The sequence below is a fragment of the Brachyistius frenatus genome, unplaced genomic scaffold (genome assembly GCF_029030835.1).
Source record: "Brachyistius frenatus isolate BFR_SWC_R1_liver_20210118 unplaced genomic scaffold, ASM2903083v1 Contig_19, whole genome shotgun sequence".
NCBI lineage: Eukaryota > Metazoa > Chordata > Actinopteri > Embiotocidae > Brachyistius > Brachyistius frenatus.
The window spans coordinates 2,192,219-2,210,624 of record NW_027210618.1 but is presented as its reverse complement, the minus strand read 5'-3'; the positions used below and the strand labels follow the sequence as shown (position 1 = coordinate 2,210,624).

General features: G+C 40.5%; 1 protein-coding gene and 1 non-coding gene across 2 annotated transcripts in view; both read right to left on the bottom strand.

The window, feature by feature from the left end:
* Positions 1–14,848, bottom strand: part of srpk2 (SRSF protein kinase 2) — a 67,111-nt gene extending 52,263 nt beyond the window's left edge. The window contains 2 exon segments of the mRNA XM_069695310.1: positions 14,425–14,491; positions 14,752–14,848. Coding sequence (XP_069551411.1) covers positions 14,425–14,491; positions 14,752–14,767 — 83 coding nt within the window. The 5' untranslated portion in view covers positions 14,768–14,848.
* Positions 14,849–18,050: 3,202 nt separating this feature from the next.
* On the bottom strand, positions 18,051–18,124 carry trnat-agu (transfer RNA threonine (anticodon AGU)). The gene has a single exon. It is a non-coding gene; the product is annotated as a tRNA-Thr (tRNA).
* Positions 18,125–18,406: the final 282 nt, after the last annotated feature.

Here is an 18,406-nt window from a genome sequence, read left to right as displayed (position 1 = left end):
TGAAACAAGGCATCTATAATGGGATACAGGGCACCAGGGAGAAGTAAAAAGCAGTACTTTCAGAGGCTAAACAAGGATAAACTTCAAGTTTTTTTTTTTTATGGTGTTAGAAAGGACGGGTAGGAGAGGAAATAGTCTTGGCCACGAGCAGAGAGGGGGCGTACAACAATGAGCACCTTTGTCTTTCCACAGTATTGTGATAACAACTCTGCAGCAGAGAGAGGAGGCAGGCCTGTGATCACCAGAAAACACCAGAAACTTGGACATGTTATGTCAACACAATGAATGAGATAATTCACTTTGCAGAACTACTGATGTAATGTCTCTGAAAATAGCCGGAGACGGTCGGTTAAATGTCTCTGACTGAGAGATTACAAGTTCTGGTTCTGGAGCCAAACAGCAGTCACGTCAGAAAGGAGCCAATTGAGAAAGGAAAAGTGGAAAAATGGAGCTCACAAAAACATGCTGGGCAATTCCTATATGAAACAAACCGAACCATGACAATATTTTTGAATTGTTTAAGGCAGATGTAGAGAACTTTACTTTAAGGTTAGATATGTGAGAAAGATCCACTGGAAACCCAGAAGCTCAAAGACTGAGGAGGGCTGTTGTACATGTATACTGTGTAGCACTAGTTAATGGCTTACATATACAATTCCTACAAAAGTAAACCAGCACTCAAAAGGCTGCTGTCCTTTCACATAAGAGCAGCTGTGCAACAAAAAGAGATCAAATACAGCGCTAATGAAGACAACAAATGAACAAAGCACACCCAGTTCTGAATATGTGCTTCACTACAACACTAGTTCATGTAAAACAAAGACAAATTTGTGTTTATTTGTTTTGACAAAATGAAGGCAACATACTAAAAAGGCAATTTCAGTTGTAATTGCAGATGAAGTGGAAGGTAAACTCAACATATCTAGTTGTGCAACTGAGGGAGTTGAGGATCATTAGGTTCATGGGGTTCAGGGTCATAAATTACAGGATTGCATCATTTTTTTTTTTTTTTTTTTTTTTGGTTTATTTGACCTAATCCACCTCTTTATTCAAGTTTATACAAATTGTATACTTAGATACTCTCCATTTTTGGAGACTGGGCTAAATGAGGACACCATTGCTCTGTGTGGTCAATTACTCCGTGTTTACAATAGCAGCAGCCTTAATAGGAGGGAGCTGATGCGCACACGCACACGCACACACACACACACACACACACACACACACACACACACACACACGTGGAGGATATACACACTCTCAGGAGATATGGGTTAGTGTGCTGAGGAGATGCCGAGACAAACAAATGCCTTGTGGCGAGACTGCAAACATGAGCGGCGAGCGCAGTCGACACGAGCAATCCAATACCACAGGAATGAGTATTGATTCTGCTCGGTGGTACCTGAGTCTGCATTCATCATGTTAGCTGTAATTATCAGTGAGCGAATGGGACAAATGTTTAAATGTGCTGCTCTTAACCACTGAGCCACTGAACCACACTGTCGACATGAGCAGCATCTTGGTATATCATCATCATCGGCTTTCTGCAGTTTCTGTTAACTAAAACTGTCTCTACATTTTCCATGACGGAGCTTTTAGTTGATGTTTAACTTTTCCTATTTTTAAAGGGAGGCCAATTACTATTACACCAATGATGACTGTTCATGTTGTGCAAAAGCTATTCACCGAGCAATGAGAAGCTGTGGGTAGTCGACATGCTGGGCTCTCTCCCCTCTCTCCCCCTCGCCCCATGGTCTCTCAACGTTTGCACTGTGGACCCATATTTGCACTAAGTTGTCTGTTTTTTTGTTGTTGTTGCATATTTATGCTTTTCTTGTTTTGTCTTTTTATTTGCACACAGTGGGACGGTGAGAAACGATTTTTTTTTTCCCCATCCATCTATATGTCTGTTTGTCATGCAGTGGGTTGACATTAAAGAAGTTGAAGTTGAACAATATTATTTTTAAAAAAAATGGACATTAAGTGATGCGCAACATCACACAATGTTGTGGTGCACAGGGCGTAAACAAGGGTGTAATTTCCACACACACCCTTCACGTATTCACTCGCCCTCCTCGCTTCTGTAATATAAGTTTAGTCTCTACAGTTTGTTTAAACTGTGTTCATTCACTGTCCATCTACCAAATAGAAACCAGAGCAGAGAGAAGATAACATAAAAATGGCGACACACTCATCTGCGTTGCTTTTAATTGTAACTACATACTTGCTGGTCTCGGTCTCAGACCTGTTTGCCCTGGGTCTTGACTCTCAGGCTACATAGAGACTGCCCTGTCACATTTTTGGAGGTTGTTGGGCATTCTGCAAACTTAAGAGGAAGTTCAGTATGCACTACTCAAAGCTAAACAAAACTGCCCCTTCATCTCCTCTTCATGGTTTTTGGACGAATTCATTTTATGTACAGTTTCTAGACTCTTCGCAGTATCAGAGAGAATAAGTCAAAGTGGGACTATACTGACCAGCTAATTCAAGGCCATAAAAGGTTGCTGCAACATCAACATGTATGTTAAAATCATCCCCAATTATACATCTCCCTTAAGGGCAGTGAACTGCAACATAATGCATAGGTCAGAGTTTAACAATGAATATAATGAAAGTGCAAATATGCAGGCTTTGCGTTTGAATAAAGCAGCATAACACTTTCAGGAGGAGAAACACTGAAAAGGCAGCACTTTATGCTTAAAAAAAAAAAAAAAAAAAAAAGAAGAACTAAATCTGCCAGAGCCACTTCAGGTTCTGTCTTTTCAACACAAGTCTCACTCATCTCAGGTCTCAGTTCAAACCAACAGTCTGACTATGAGCAGAAATTAGGTTTATAATAATCGAATCATAATAATAATCTATCTGATAGAGACTTTACATTGTAAGAAATCTAGCTTGATAGAAAACCAGAAAAACACATTTTTGAAGGTAGAAATAAAGAACTGATTTGAAAAATGAAACAGAAATATGAAATCAGAAGAAAGTCCTTCCTCCCAGTTAGCCAGTAGGTGGCAGCGGAGAGTGACTCTGTGCTATCTCCAACCTCCCCAACTGTGATAAGCTTCTGTCCTCACAGAATTACATGCCCTATTAATATTTCCCCCTTGCTCTTTCCATGATGACCCACTGGCCTGCAACTGGACTGCACTTAACAAGCATTACATGACAGAAGAAAATCCTCACTTCTTGTCCCTCGTAGGACAAATCCTATTTGGACCAGACACACTCTGAACTCGGGAATCCCTCCTTTTAATTCACTCTTGTTCTGTCTCCTCATTCAGCCCAATCGACTCGGTAGATTTACTCGGATCTTGTGCTTTCCTGGCCAGCGTTCTTGGAAAGCAGGTAGGAGCAGGAGGAAAATACTTAACAAGCTCAAAATGCCCCATTTAGGCAAACATCTAGTTCGTCAAGGGGAGCAAAATCCAACAGGAAAATTAACTCTAAAAGCCGCCAAAGCAAGCAACTAGATGAGAAGCCGTGCATAAAATGGCTCTGGATTAGTACTGGCAGGCCTGACGAGTGTGGCCCTGCTGTCACAGCTAAAATAAACCAACCACTCAACTTTACCCACATTAAGAGCTAAGTTCAGAAGCAACAAACCCAGCACACCTCACACAGCTGTTGAAAAGGTGAGTTTAAACAGGCAGCTTCTCTTCAGGAGTTCCTACTCTTAACGCCCACCGGAGTGGCCTACTTCTACATTCAATTAGTCCGTCAGCCAGCAGTGATACCGGCACCGTGGTCACCAGGGAGAAACTCATTCCCACTCAGACACCACAGAGGAAACGGCTAATATCGTATTACAATTCAGTATGTAACAATGGATGATCTGAGTGGGGCGTAGCCAGTCTCTTTGACAGTACGAGTCCATTCATTCCACTTCTATTCATAAGAGGATTTTTTTTTATTTTTTTTTTTAAAGACAGATATAGACTAAATAAATTCTGGAATACACACAATGGTTAGACAACAATTTGGTTTGTTATTAACTCTGTATCACCTCAGACATTGGCTGGCTGTTGACATGACAGCCAGTGGGTGTGGACGGCTCCCTCATAGCCTTGACAATGAACTAAAAAAAAACACAAATGCGACTGTTTCTTTGGTCCCTGACCTCGGCTGAACTGCTTAACGGAGACCGTAGAAATTGTTGTCCTTCAGTTCTCACTCGTAACGACACATTTTCGAAGGCTGTGACGGCGACAACGCTGAATGAATAACACATGGTAAACCAGACATGCGTTTGTAGCATGTTTGTACGTGAATGAGCATTTTCGCCTTTCCGTTCTGCTTCTCTATTCAGCAACCTATTATAATGTATGTGCTTTGCCTCATGTGCCCAACACAGCAGATTTTGCTAACCCTCATTTCCTGCCTGCAGCTGCCCTGTGGCATCCTCCAATTCCCTCTCTCCACTTTCCTTACTCACTCTCGCCATCCCGGGCTTTCCTGTTGCTATTGGTTGGCCAGACTAGACACATGCTCCCACACGGCAAACTCGGCTTTTCACCGTCTCGGTCCTTTTCCCGCCCTCTTATTCCCTCTTTATCTCGTGCTGCACCTCTCTAGCATTCAGCGTGCATCTCATCGTTCCGTCTCCCTTTTTCTTTCTACATGCAGCTCGCATGTGATCTCGGCGCCTGCCATCAGCTACGTCCGGGCGGGCTGCAGTATTGATGAAGGAAGCTTTATTGGCTGAGCCGTACAAATCTGCCTGCCAAAGATCGAATCGCGGAGCTCTTCCTCGCATCTATACATTACATACTAGTCAACAACCCACTACTGGAACTAGGACATCTGCCAACTCGAAGACACGAGCCCACTGGGGTTCCTTCCCAGGTAACAGGTCTCCTGCCTTCCCCCGAGAATCAATTCAATTCATTAACAGGGGAGCCGGTCCAGACCTTAAGCTTGTCACCTGGAAATCAATAAAGAAAATCCATCTCAATAACAAGCTGAACTTGCACACAACCACAAAAAAAACAACAACAAATGAAATGTTTAGATCCCAATTCCAAAGTCTTTCTTCAAGCAACATATTTTATCATTTTTGGAAACACTTTATTCGCTTCCTTCCCGAGAGGTAGATGACAAAAGCAAACCAGCTCATCTGTCCAACCTGCTGCTGGTCACAATGGAACTGGGGGCAGTGGCATTTATTGATGATTTTACTGCTGACAAAAGCAGCAGTACGAATGCAAAGATATACAGGAGCTCAGATTCAGCAAAGGCATCAACGTGTCTTTATTCAGGAGGACAGCAATCCTCAAGCAAACGCAACCAAAGAGGATGTTCGGGTGAAGAGGGGGAATGTCTTGAATCACCTGATTTACATCAGACCGAGCTGCATTCCACTTCATGACGACGCGGAGAAAGGTAGAGACCCCGCAAAAAGCAAAAGCTGAAGGTGGGTGCAGTGAAGGGCTGAAAGGGCGTCACCAGGGAAGATAACAAAGTATCTGCTGATGTCTGTGGGTCCAAGACTTCACACAGTAGTTGACTGCAAAAGATTTTCCACAAAAAACTCAAATTGATGGTTTGGTTTTGAATGTGTTGGGCACTAAGCATAAAAGAACTATATTGAGTATATTGAGTCTAAAAAAACTAAAAAAAAAAAAAATGTCCAAAGAAGTACAATGTGGACTGTATAGTTTTAATGTCTCACACTAGCAATATGTGTTTCAAATATCAAAATAAACTTGATAAACAGTATTAAAAAAACAAATTGTCGATCTACTTTTATGGGAGAATCAAGCACAAACCATTAAAACAGTCCTTTGTTGCATGTTTCTGTGGCTCATTTTCGCTCATCTCTTTTTGCTGACGCTATCTAATCAAGGAATATATTACCTAAAAAACATTAAAGACACGAGGAATCAAAGTGAAGGTGTTCTTTTGTTGTTGTACGTGATTAGTATTTTTATACATCGATATGTTGACAAACCAGAATGTCATCTTTTTGTTTCTCGTTTCACATACGTGCTTCACTTTTGTAAATTTACAAAGTAAATAAACCCAAACCTCAACAAGCCATTTGATTTTTGACAGAGTGTAATTAATTTTACTCCCTGCCGTGAATAAACCGTGTCCCACCCTGGACAGTCCAAGAATACTGGCTGAGCAACGCTCGGGCTGAAATCAATGCAGTTCACAGAGCAACGCAGGGAACATACGTCAGGTTACAGTCGGCTCATTTCATGCAGAGGAGCCTGTTGTGCTGACAGATATATATCCCGAGAACAGTATTAGCATTTAGACTCACCAGTGCTCCGTCATGAGTTATGACTAATGGATGCTATTATACTGGTGTCACTTTATGTGCATTTCACGCTCACAACCCCAGCGTGTCTTGGTATCCTAATTCAGATCCATTTAATGAATGAATCCATTCAGACCGAGCCTCAGCCAGTGAAACTTGCAAGGACCCGTCATCCTCCGATGTGAAAAGCTGAAACCTTTACAACCTTTGGTCTTTAAAAAGGTCCCATATTGTACAGTATGAAGTCAGACTTCCATTTTGTTTTTGATTGTAAATCAAGTCTACATGCTACAGTGTATAAATTCTGTGGAAGTGTCAAAATCCCAGAGAATGCACAAAGGACGTATCCAGCAGCTGTGCCGTTTGGTCCTCTGTAGGTTGTGATGTCACAGAGCTAACAGGCTACAAGGCCGAAGAAAATGTGCGGTTGACCTGGTCGTGCCTCGCTCCGAAAAGAGTCAGCCAATCAGAGGAGAGGGTCATTGATAATGCACCTTAAAGAGACAGGCACCAAACAGCCTGTTCTAGGTTGAGCTCTATAGAAGAGGGGAGATCGTTTTTGTTGTACTTAAAACCACAAAATATCTTCACGGGGATATTAAGACTGCAAATAAAACACTGGAAAAGTGTAAAATACGGGAAGCACAGCTGGACCGTGGGATCAACTTTAACCCAGAAGATGCATTGGGAGGGATGGGTGACCAACAACAGGTCAAAGGTCAATGAAAGATTATAGTACAGAAGAAATATGACTTTGTGCCAGCTCTACTATCCAAACTACAACATCATTGTTGTGCCGGTCACCATGGCGACTAGGACTTGCTCTGAAAATGATTACTACTGGTCTACCAGAGTCACACAGCCAGTGTTTCTAGGGCAACGTGTACAACAAGAGTCAACTTGTTTTAAGGGACAGTCCAAACTTAATAAAGGGAAAGGTGATAACGTGAGAAAAATAAATGTGACGGTGTCAGCTATGACCCATCACTGAACAAAACATGTCAGAGAAAAGATTAGCGTTATTACTGCTGCAACTTTCAAAGCACTCGTGTATTTGTTGCCATTAGTTAAACAATTCCTAATAACGAAAGCACAGATGGCATCTTGAGCACTGAGGATGATATTGTACAAACAAAATTATTTGGCTATGATATCAAAATAATATTTTTTGGCTCACTTCTTTTAAAAGATATACATGATTTCTTTGATTAGAAAACCGATAAGCAGGTATCAACATGCAATTTTTCATTTCCTGCCACTTTGCTTGTATCCCTTTTTTTCCATAAAGTTATTTTGATTCATCCAAATCAAGAGTGTCAGGTTGAAGGGCAAAGTTTGTTGGAACGACATGCAGAGATCAAAACTTTTGACCTGGTCAATGGAAACAAAGAACGCAGGAAGTAAACAGGTGAAAGAGAGAAAGGAGAGCAGATTTGGAACAATGAATTGACTGTTTCATCAACTGATTGATGGTAAATTGTCAGATATATTTTAATAATAAATCTCTGCAAGTATAATTTTATCAGCAAACACTGCATGTAAATCTCTCACTTGTAGGCCAATGGATTTGCTGCTTTTCTGTCTATTCTAGAGACAGCAGGCAGATTTTGGGATGTTAAATGGAAAAATAAGCAATTTGAGCTTTTGAAAATTGCAAAATTAGTTGAATATCTATCACTATTTTATGCCTTTTTAAAGCCAAAACAATAAACTAGTGAATTGAGGGGAAAAAAATAGATTGGTTGATAATGAGGATAATCTGTAGTTGCAGCCCTATAAAAGATAAATGCTGATGCTGACTGCTATAAGAGAAGCTGAAAGTGTGGCAGTCTTTTTCAAATCTATAGCATCAATTCCACAACCTGTTGAACCTAACTCCTAAACCCTAGCATCAACTCCAGTATCTCTCTTTCTCACACACACACACACACACACACACACACACACACACACACACACACACACACACACACACACACACACACACACACACACACACACACACACACACACACACAGGGAACCAATAGCCAGATCCGCAAGAAAGACCAAACGAAAAGAAAATCTGTTGATGGAATAAAACGATAAGATCAGGTTACTCTGTGCAGCCCGGTACCTGAACTTCAAAAGGACAACAAAGGAAAAGTTGGACAATGAAACATAAAGTGGACTCTGTGTGAACTTTGTTTTGGGCCACAATCGGTGCCAAAGTATCTCCTGGCACTCCACCTACAGACGCTGCACATCTGTATCTGTACACAGACACGCACAGAGTCAATACGGTGTTATGTTAGTGGATGAATCCAATAATATCAAAGCACAGCTGAGCTCGCATTAGTCCGGCCTAGAACATAGTGTGTCGTCAACACAATGAACAGAAGTGATAAAAGCTGGGAAAAAGGCTTTGAAGATCTGACTCGTAGCTGCAAGGCCAATATATCGGTTTCTTTGGTCCACAAACGCTCTTCTCAGCAATTCAAACCCAAACGTGTGACTGGATCTCCTTGTGCTGATGATCGAAAACATCAAGGCAACACTGAGCATGTGGTTCCTCACAAACAATGCCTCTGGGTGAAGCAAATATGGAACGTGTTTGTTTTTTAATTAGTGAAAAAGGGAAAAAAAACCCAACTAAAAACATAGTGCTGACACGCAACATTCTTTCTCTCAATATCTGATCAAGTGTGAAAGGCAGATGAGCATCATCCCCTTCTGCTTGGTAAATAAACCTGACACATGTGTCATCATTTTTATGCATCAGCAATGTGACAGTTTACTTTAGCTCATCTATTCATAACTGTGGACTTGTAAGTTAATTGTAGATCAGGCCAGTTTGTGGTGATTTTGATAATACTATAATACAGATTGCACCATTCAATATGCTGTCCTCTAATGCTTTGAGCTAAATGCTAACATCACATGCTAAATGGGACAATTGTCCTGTCAAAATGTCTTTAAAAAGATACTGTTTGAGTCAACCACTTGTTTTGAACATCAAATGGTTGACACCATAACTTACTTGTCAACAAAACTGTGAGCCTGCTATTGGTGCAAAAATGAAAAGTTCAAGGTCATCAAAGCCAATGCAATGTGTCCTCTGGGCACCGTAAATGATTATAAAACATATCATCTATATCCATTTAAATGTTTTTGAGATATTTCTGTCAGAAGAAAATATTGATACATTTCATTGTTGTAATATTATGCTGTTTTGTGGTACTGCATTGATTCTCATAAACAGACCATCCATTTTTCAATATTAGTTTTTATCCAAAGATTTGTGCCAATTCTTTTGCCGTGAGGGCACAAAACTTAGCGTTGTGGTGTTGGATGTTACAGGGACAGGGAGAAAAAGCCAATGCGGATCCCAACTCACGTTTTATGCTCATGGAGGTGAAATGTAATTTAAGATTTTTTTTAAAAAATTAAACAGTCACAATATTTTGCAATATATTGAATATAACTCCTGCATCTTACAAATCAAAATGCCGGATTATTGCCAGTGCACAACCCTTCTGGATCAACCAAGGCTAAGAAACAAAACAGAAAATTAACCCCCTCTCGGTGCAGTAAGAACTGCATCCAACTGGTTGGAAAGCATGACTGCCTGAACAACGAAAACATCTAAATCGCTGAAAGAATTCAAATTGACCAACAGAAAAAAAAAAGCTCCTGCACTGGCTTCGCCTGAGGAACAGACATATCTGGTCTTCTGTGCACCCAGTGACTCAGAGACAGAGAGGAAGCCAAGAAAAATCTACATGAATAAATCTTGTATATCTTTGGATAGTAAATGCTGTCATAAGAAATGAAAGGCACTTAAAAAGGTCCTACAAAACACAATTACATACCTTTATTCTTTTTCTTTGGACATACTTTAATGACCTCATATAAATCCTGGCATGACTCAGCCTGATGTTACCTTAATCTAATCGGGACAGATACAGTGGGTACGGAAAGTATTCAGACCTATTTACATTTTTCACTCTTTGTTTCATTGCAGCCATTTGCTAAAATCAAAAAAGTTCATTTTATTTCTCATTAATGTACACTCAGCACCCCATCTTGACAGAAAAAAACAGAAATGTAGAAATTTGTGCAAATTTATTAAAAAAGACAAACTGAAATATCACATGGTCATAAGTATTCAGACCCTTTGCTGTGACACTTATACTTAACTCGCATGCTGTCCATTTCTTCTGATCCTCCTTGAGATGGTTCTACTCCTTCATTGGAGTCCAGCTGTGTTTAATTAAACTGATTGGACTTGATTAGGAAAGGCACACACCTGTCTATATAAGACCTTACAGCTCACAGTGCATGTCAGAGCAAATGAGAATCATGAGGTCGAAGGAACTGTCCAAGGAGCTCAGAGACAGAATTGTGGCAAGGCACAGATCTGGCCAAGGTTACAAAATAATTTCTGCAGCACTCAAGGTTCCTAAGAGCACAGTGGCCTCCATAATCCTTAAATGGAAGAAGTTTGGGACGACCAGAACTCTTCCTAGACCTGGCCGTCCAGCCAAACTGAGCAATCGTGGGAGAAGAGCCTTGGTGAGAGAGGTAAAGAAGAACCCAAAGATCACTGTGGCTGAGCTCCAGAGATGCAGTAGGGAGATGGGAGAAAGTTCCACAAAGTCAACTATCACTGCAGCCCTCCACCAGTCGGGGCTTTATGGCAGAGTGGCCCGACGGAAGCCTCTCCTCAGTGCAAGACATATGAAAGCCCGCATAGAGTTTGCCAAAAAACACATGAAGGACTCCCAGACTATGAGAAATAAGATTCTCTGGTCTGATGAGACCAAGATTGAACTTTTTGGCGTTAATTCTAAGCGGTATGTGTGGAGAAAACCAGGCACTGCTCATCACCTGCCCAATACAATCCCAACAGTGAAACATGGTGGTGGCAGCATCATGCTATGGGGGTGTTTTTCAGCTGCAGGGACAGGACGACTGGTTGCAATTGAAGGAAAGATGAATGCGGCCAAGTACAGAGATATCCTGGAAGAAAACCTCTTCCAGAGTGCTCTGGACCTCAGACTGGGCCGAAGGTTCACCTTCCAACAAGACAATGACCCTAAGCACACAGCTAAAATAACAAAGGAGTGGCTTCGGAACAACTCTGTGACCATTCTTGACTGGCCCAGCCAGAGCCCTGACCTAAACCCAATTGAGCATCTCTGGAGAGACCTGAAAATGTCTGTCCACCAACGTTCACCATCCAACCTGACGGAACTGGAGAGGATCTGCAAGGAAGAATGGCAGAGGATCCCCAAATCCAGGTGTGAAAAGCTTGTTGCATCATTCCCAAGAAGACTCATGGCTGTACTAGCTCAAAAGGGTGCTTCTACTCAATACTGAGCAAAGGGTCTGAATACTTATGACCATGTGATATTTCAGTTTTTCTTTTTCAATAAATTTGCACAAATTTCTACATTTGTTTTTTTCTGTCAAGATGGGGTGCTGAGTGTACATTAATGAGAAATAAAATGAACTTTTTTGATTTTAGCAAATGGCTGCAATGAAACAAAGAGTGAAAAATGTAAAGGGGTCTGAATACTTTCCGTACCCACTGTATAACACCTATGTGGATGGGCAGGGCCTTTAAATTCCTAGCCATGATAGCTGGTTATGCTTTAGGATGCTGAAATCAGGACAATATGCATATATACATGTAATCGCCAACATCTTGCGCACAGAAACTGTCCCATGTGTCCCTAACCCCTCAGCAAGGCACCTTGATCTGTTCCTCTAAGTTTTATTTAAATCTCTGCTGCCGATGTGTCCGTTAGCGTTACTGACCAGAAAGAGTGAGGTCATGTCAGATGTCACACAAGCTGATGGTGACCGAGGACAGACGGGCGTCTCTTAGAGCTGGGACATTTTTTATGTGTACAAACCCTCCTGTCTTTGTGTGGGTTTCTGAATGACTTAATTCAAACATGGGAGGCGGTACCAGCTCAAATCAGAAGACATCAAAGTCAAGAGACAATGCACTGACTGAGACGTAGCACAATCTAAACACTACCATTCACCTGGGTTCAATGTTGCTCCGGACACACAGGTCTGTTCATGGTGTGCGACACAAAGATTAAGCTGCTGCTGCATTACAGATCTTCAACGTGGCTCCACGGGCTGAAAGCGTACAGGTCGTGCCATGTGTCACGTACCGCTCTACGGCCTGATCAGTCTGCAGAGTATGTTGCCAAAACTCCTCACTTCATATTTAGCATGTAAACATGTGTTTATCGGGACTGAGAGCAGCATTTCCTACACTAAACTGTAATTCACGCGTGTCAACTTCTATGAAAAGGGCTTCAATAAAGGGAAAACCTAGTGACAGCTTAATCTTTTTTTTTTAATTTATGATGTGAAATACATGCCTCTGGCCATATATACCCGGGGTGAGACTGAGGTATTGGACCAGCCAGTAAATTCGTCGATATTAGCCTGTAAGACACAAGCATAGGCTTGTACAATATTTTAAAGAGGAAAGAAGAAATTGCAGCACAGAAATGCCAAAAATATGTTTTAGGTAGTGGGAGTTTGTAGCTGTAAAATGCCATGCACTGTAATGTTGGGAACAAATTATTGAATTACTGTGTTCAGAAATTAAAAGATTATTATTTTATTTTTTTATAAATGAAAAAAAAAATGCTCTAACTTGCTTCAATATGGAGCTGCACATTTTGTATTAATCTATTAGTCAATCAACCACTAACTAAGCATTTCATCATTGAGTCATTTAGCTAAAGCATAAATGCCCATATTTTATTTTTTCAGTGTATCAAATGTGAGAATTTGAAGTTTTCCCTTATTTGACACAAACATAAATTGCATATTTATGGCATATTTAATCCTTTCATGGCAGCATATTGGACTTTAAAGAAACTGGTTGGTTTTTTTTCTGTATGTGCTGAAGTTTTAGTGGACCAAAAGATTAATCTGTTAGTCCAGAAAAAAAAAAAAAAAAACAGTAGATCAGTCGAGAATGGGAGCAATTTTTGTGTCATAATCAAAAGTGATATCATTTGCTCACATTGTTAAGGCCTACTGTATACTATACCAGCATACACAGGGCAAAAAGGAAAGCCCACATCCGTATCAGGGCCCCACAGCGCTACCATTTGATTCATGTTTTATTTACAAGATAGCTGGTTCTGCAGGTGAACAAACATCGTGTGGTATTATTTCACCACCGGCGTGACGTAATCGTGTTTTAGAACAACTGGATTTATGAATGGATATTTTTGGGCATAAATCTGCTGGCTGTATTAAAGTGTGTATGTGTCTGGGAATTCCAGCACATTCCTGCAGCCGGCGGCCAGCGGCCAGCAGCCGGGGGGGGGGGGGGGGGGGGGGGGGGGTATCACCTAATTGATGACTTCTTCGGCTGCCGGTGACGTCGCTCCAATAGCATCATGCCATGAAGAAAGCCCTCCACTCTCTGCTCCCAATTCGCATGCACTTTACAGAGCCGCTGCGCCGCTCTGCACAGCCGGCCGGCCGGGAAAATCACGATACAATTCCCGTGCATCTGTCCTGTAAAGACCGTCTGACACAACCAGGAAACGGTCCTCTGGCAGATCCAAGAAAAGTTACATAACACCATGGGAGCGATTCCCAAAACAGTCTGGGCGACGTACCCCGTCTGCTGCTGCCATCACTGCTGCAGGACGACCACGGAAATTTCTGTCAAAGATCCCTTTGAAAAAAAAAAAAGAAAACAACCTCTCCCCTCTCTCCCCTTCCCCCCAGTACCAAAATCAATCAGGAGGCCATCAGTGCTGGGAGCTCAGAGAGGCGAAATAAGGTCCGACGCTTTAGAGGCGTGGGCTCGAACTGCTGCTGGAAAACAGCCGTTAGGGAGTCAGGTGGGGACCGTTAGGGACCGTTAGGGACCGCGTCGTCCACACAGACAGTCCTCGGACGTAAATGGCAACTTCCCACTCTCCACAGGAGCCTGTCTTTGGATGAAAATACTCCCTTCTGCCATATGCACACGCAGTCTTCACCGCCGACGCACCGGGCAACAGCACCGGCGTCACGCGGAGAGGGACCCGCTGTCAACAAACCAAACCCCGGCAAACAAACGCTCCGCTCTCTCGCGCTCCCTGGAGCCGTACAGTCCCCCCACAAACCGCCGCCGCCGCCCAGCTTACCTCCGATGGTGACCGGCTTTATCTTTCTTCCCCTTCGGCCTCCTCTTTCTGGCCTGAATGGCCATCACTGCCGGTCGGAGGAGGGTAGGTTCGTTCACGGGCATGAACGACGTCCGGGGAAGGGTGCGAGGATACACGGGGGGGGGGGGGAAGGAAGAACAAACACACACACCACCACCACCATCATCATCATCATCATCATCAGGGTCTGAAGCTGTCTGACACGGGTCACGTAGCGTCGTGTAACCGCGCACCGTGTAACTTCCGCCAGCCTTCACGTTAAATATAAACAGAGTAGGTTAAGCACAGAGGCTGAGGGATACGCACCTTTCCTGGAGCTCATGTTTCCTCCTCTTCCCTCAGTAGGAGCGGGCAGCTCGACGGCAGCAGCCGGTTCTCCTTCTCCTCCTCCTCCTCACGCGAACCTCCCTGCGTTCAGATGGCACGCGCTCCCTCTGTCGTTTGTAGTAGGAGTCGCGCGCGTGGATACGGCCACCATACACAAATCATTACATCAAAGTTCATTTGTAACAGCAGTTTCATATATATATATTTATATATATTTATATTTATTTATATAAATATATATCAAAATATATTTATATATATATTTATATATATATTTATATTTAGATATATATATAAAGTATATATATATATATATTTATATATATAATATATATATTTATATATACTTTATATATATATTTATATATACTTTTATATATATATATATAAATATATATATATTTATATATTTATATTTAGATATATATATAAAAGTGTATATATATCTAAATATATATATATATAAAAGTGTATGTCTTAAAACAATATTTGCTCAACATGAAACTAAATGAAGGATTTATTTTAGGCTAATTTAGGCCTCATGTACATTGACAGTGGTGGAATAACTTTGGCTTTGACAAGGTTACACAGTAAAACATCACAGTGGAATTGAGTTCAATCAACTCATCTTTTCCATTTTTTTGGCCACTCATATCCAAGATATTTCAACATAATACGTCAAGTGTTTATTTAGAACTGAATTCTAATTGTAACTTGAGCCATTAGGACTTGAAATGAGGATGAGTGAATTGAACAGCTAACAGCTCACTTAAAACTAACATAGGCTACTAACAATCTTCCCAAAATGATTTTTTTTTTAGAGGGTAAAATCTCTTTCAACTCTTTTTTTTAAAAGAAAACAGGCACAATTGAAACTTGTTGTCCGTCTTTAATACATACCCTAAACGCAAACAGCAATTTAACATGTAGCCTATGTTAAATTAACTCATGGTTAATTTTTTTTTTAATGAAAACCATTTTAACCTTTGCCAGTACTGAATACAGTCACTCCTATAGACTTACAATTGATTTCACTGTCTCTGAAGGCAGCATCACACGTCTCCTCTGTTCAGACATATATATGTCTGTATAAAATGGCTCCAAAAGCTGGTGGTGTATCTTCTCTGTGTCAATAGAGGAGCAAACTCTTTAAAATGTAAGACTGTAAAAGAAAAGCATGTCTGTCTCTAACTACTGTCCATGTGGCTAAACATTTGATTTTAACTAAATATCTTAATTTAAATTAGTTTTGTTTTCTGAAGTCTGGTTACATTTTACAATTTCACTACTCATAAGACTTTGAACTGAATTTAACAACCAAAGTGCAACTCGTGTTTTAAGGCAGCAGGATAAAACGAAGACATTTTATATTCAAAAGGTTAAAGGTCAACTTCAAAGTGACAATATAATGTTCTACAAAAACACTTTTCCGGCCGTTATTCGACACCACAGCTCGGGAACAGAAGGGGAGATTGTGACCGTATTTCACATTTGGTTGTGCGCCGTATCGGTGACTCTCTTGAGGGTCCAACAGGAACCTGACATGGTTGTGTAGATCTTTGGTGCTATCAAGTTGAAAATGTGTGCGAAGCATCCATGTTTTAGAATTTGTAGCTTCTTTGCAGCAACATCCTGATTTGAGACACTGTCTACTGTAAATTGTCTTTATTAACCAATCACCTGAACATATAGCGATTCCTTCAAAGTCATCACAACACCTATTATATGAGTCTGGAAAGATATGAATGTAAACTGCAACTTGACAGGTTGTTGGAGGCAGACAACTACGAGGTGATAATCGTAGTTCTACATAAATAGGGCTTCCCTACAAGTTGAAGTCTTTGCAAATTAAAAACAAAACCTGTAGTTGAGACAACTGAGATCTTAGCACAAAGAAACAATCATGATATGACTCAAAATTGCATCAAATGTTTGTCAGTGTTTTGGTAAAAGTATTTTAGCTGTAGCCTGTGTGACCTGCACAATCACACCAATTGGTAACAAAAAAAATGCTGAGTTGAAAATAACCCAATTTGGTTGTTTTTTTGGTAACCAATGGCTGGGTCAAAAAGGGACGAACACAGGCATGGGTTATTATAAACCAGCAGGGTTGGGTTAAGTATTTAACCCATCATGTTTTTTAACCAAAAATGGGTAAAACTGATTACTTTGTTGAATTAAAATTTAAAAAAAAATTGAAGCAAAAAAATGGGTTAAAAAAAAAAATACAACCTAAATTCTGGGTTGTCAGTTACACTTAAAATTGTACATATTGAATTTCAGTTGACTTTTGAACTAAAAGACGCATCAATAACATTAAATTGTTATGAAATTATGAAACAAGCACATCATGTCCTAACAATTTTTTTTATTGCATCAAGCAAACAATATAATCAAAACTAATTTAACATTCCAATACATGTAATTATAAAATGAATACAATGGTATTGAAATATATCAAATTAATATAATGTTCCTCACACTAAACTTTCTTTTGGTAAACAATTGTGCTTTAAATTGTGTCAAAATATGTAAAACGTTTGACTAACTACCTCACAATTGGTTCGTGCTAGCTACGAGCAAGCTAAGTGCATCTTTTTACATAGTTTGACGATAGTTTTGAAGAATAGCCAACTCTCGCTTGTTGGCGCTTTACCATTAGTGTTAATGGTTAATATTAGTCTCAGGTAGTGCTCGCTGTTGTTAATGTCAGCTAGCACAAATTAGCTATTGTTGAAAACTAAGTAAAGCTGTGTTAAAAGGAAGAAACCAACCAAGCTATTTTGGAGCTTATTATTATTATTATTCATATTACAGTTTTATTGACTTACCTTTTCCTGTGACGTGTTGTGGCGAAGTGGCTCGAAGTAATTGGCATTAAAATGGTGGACTTCAATCATTATGAGTCATCTCCAGCCCAGTGGTTAATATTCATAACCCCACTTTGGTTAAACCAACCCAACAGTTGGGTTATTAAAATAACCCAGAATTTTTTTTGTGTGAAGAGATGGGGAAAAAAAAAAAAAAACTGCATAAAGACGGTTGCATCCAAATTGCCTCAATGTTTTTAACAGTAATTGTGACATGCAGTTAAATTTCCATTTTCCATCTTTTCTTATTAATGAATACCTGCTCTGACTTGAAATCTACTAATCAAGAAGTGGCAAAGTCATCATATTAGTAAAATGGCCATTGAGAAATACATCATTCCAGTTGAACCTTAAACTTCATACTCACGTCATCTTGTTTTAAGCAGTGTGCAGTCCAACCCTGTGAAAAGGCACCGCTGGGATTCGAACCCAGGATCTCCTGTTTACTAGACAGGCGCTTTAACCATCTAAGCCACGGCACCTGTGGTGATTGGTGAACCTGATAGTTTTATGTAGTGACAGTAGTAGATATGGATTGAACCCATTGATATATTGGAAAATTAAAAAAAAAATTAAAGTACTGTCAACAACTAATGGCTGCAAGTGAAGGCAATGACAGTAGGCTATTAAATTCAATATGAAGATCTCTTCCAAGCATTTTTAAAGATGTAGGCAATATAAACTATTCTACTGGATAAGGCCCAATGATTTGGGTCTGATATGCTCTCTCTAAAACAAAATTTCAATGAAAACTACGCATAGGT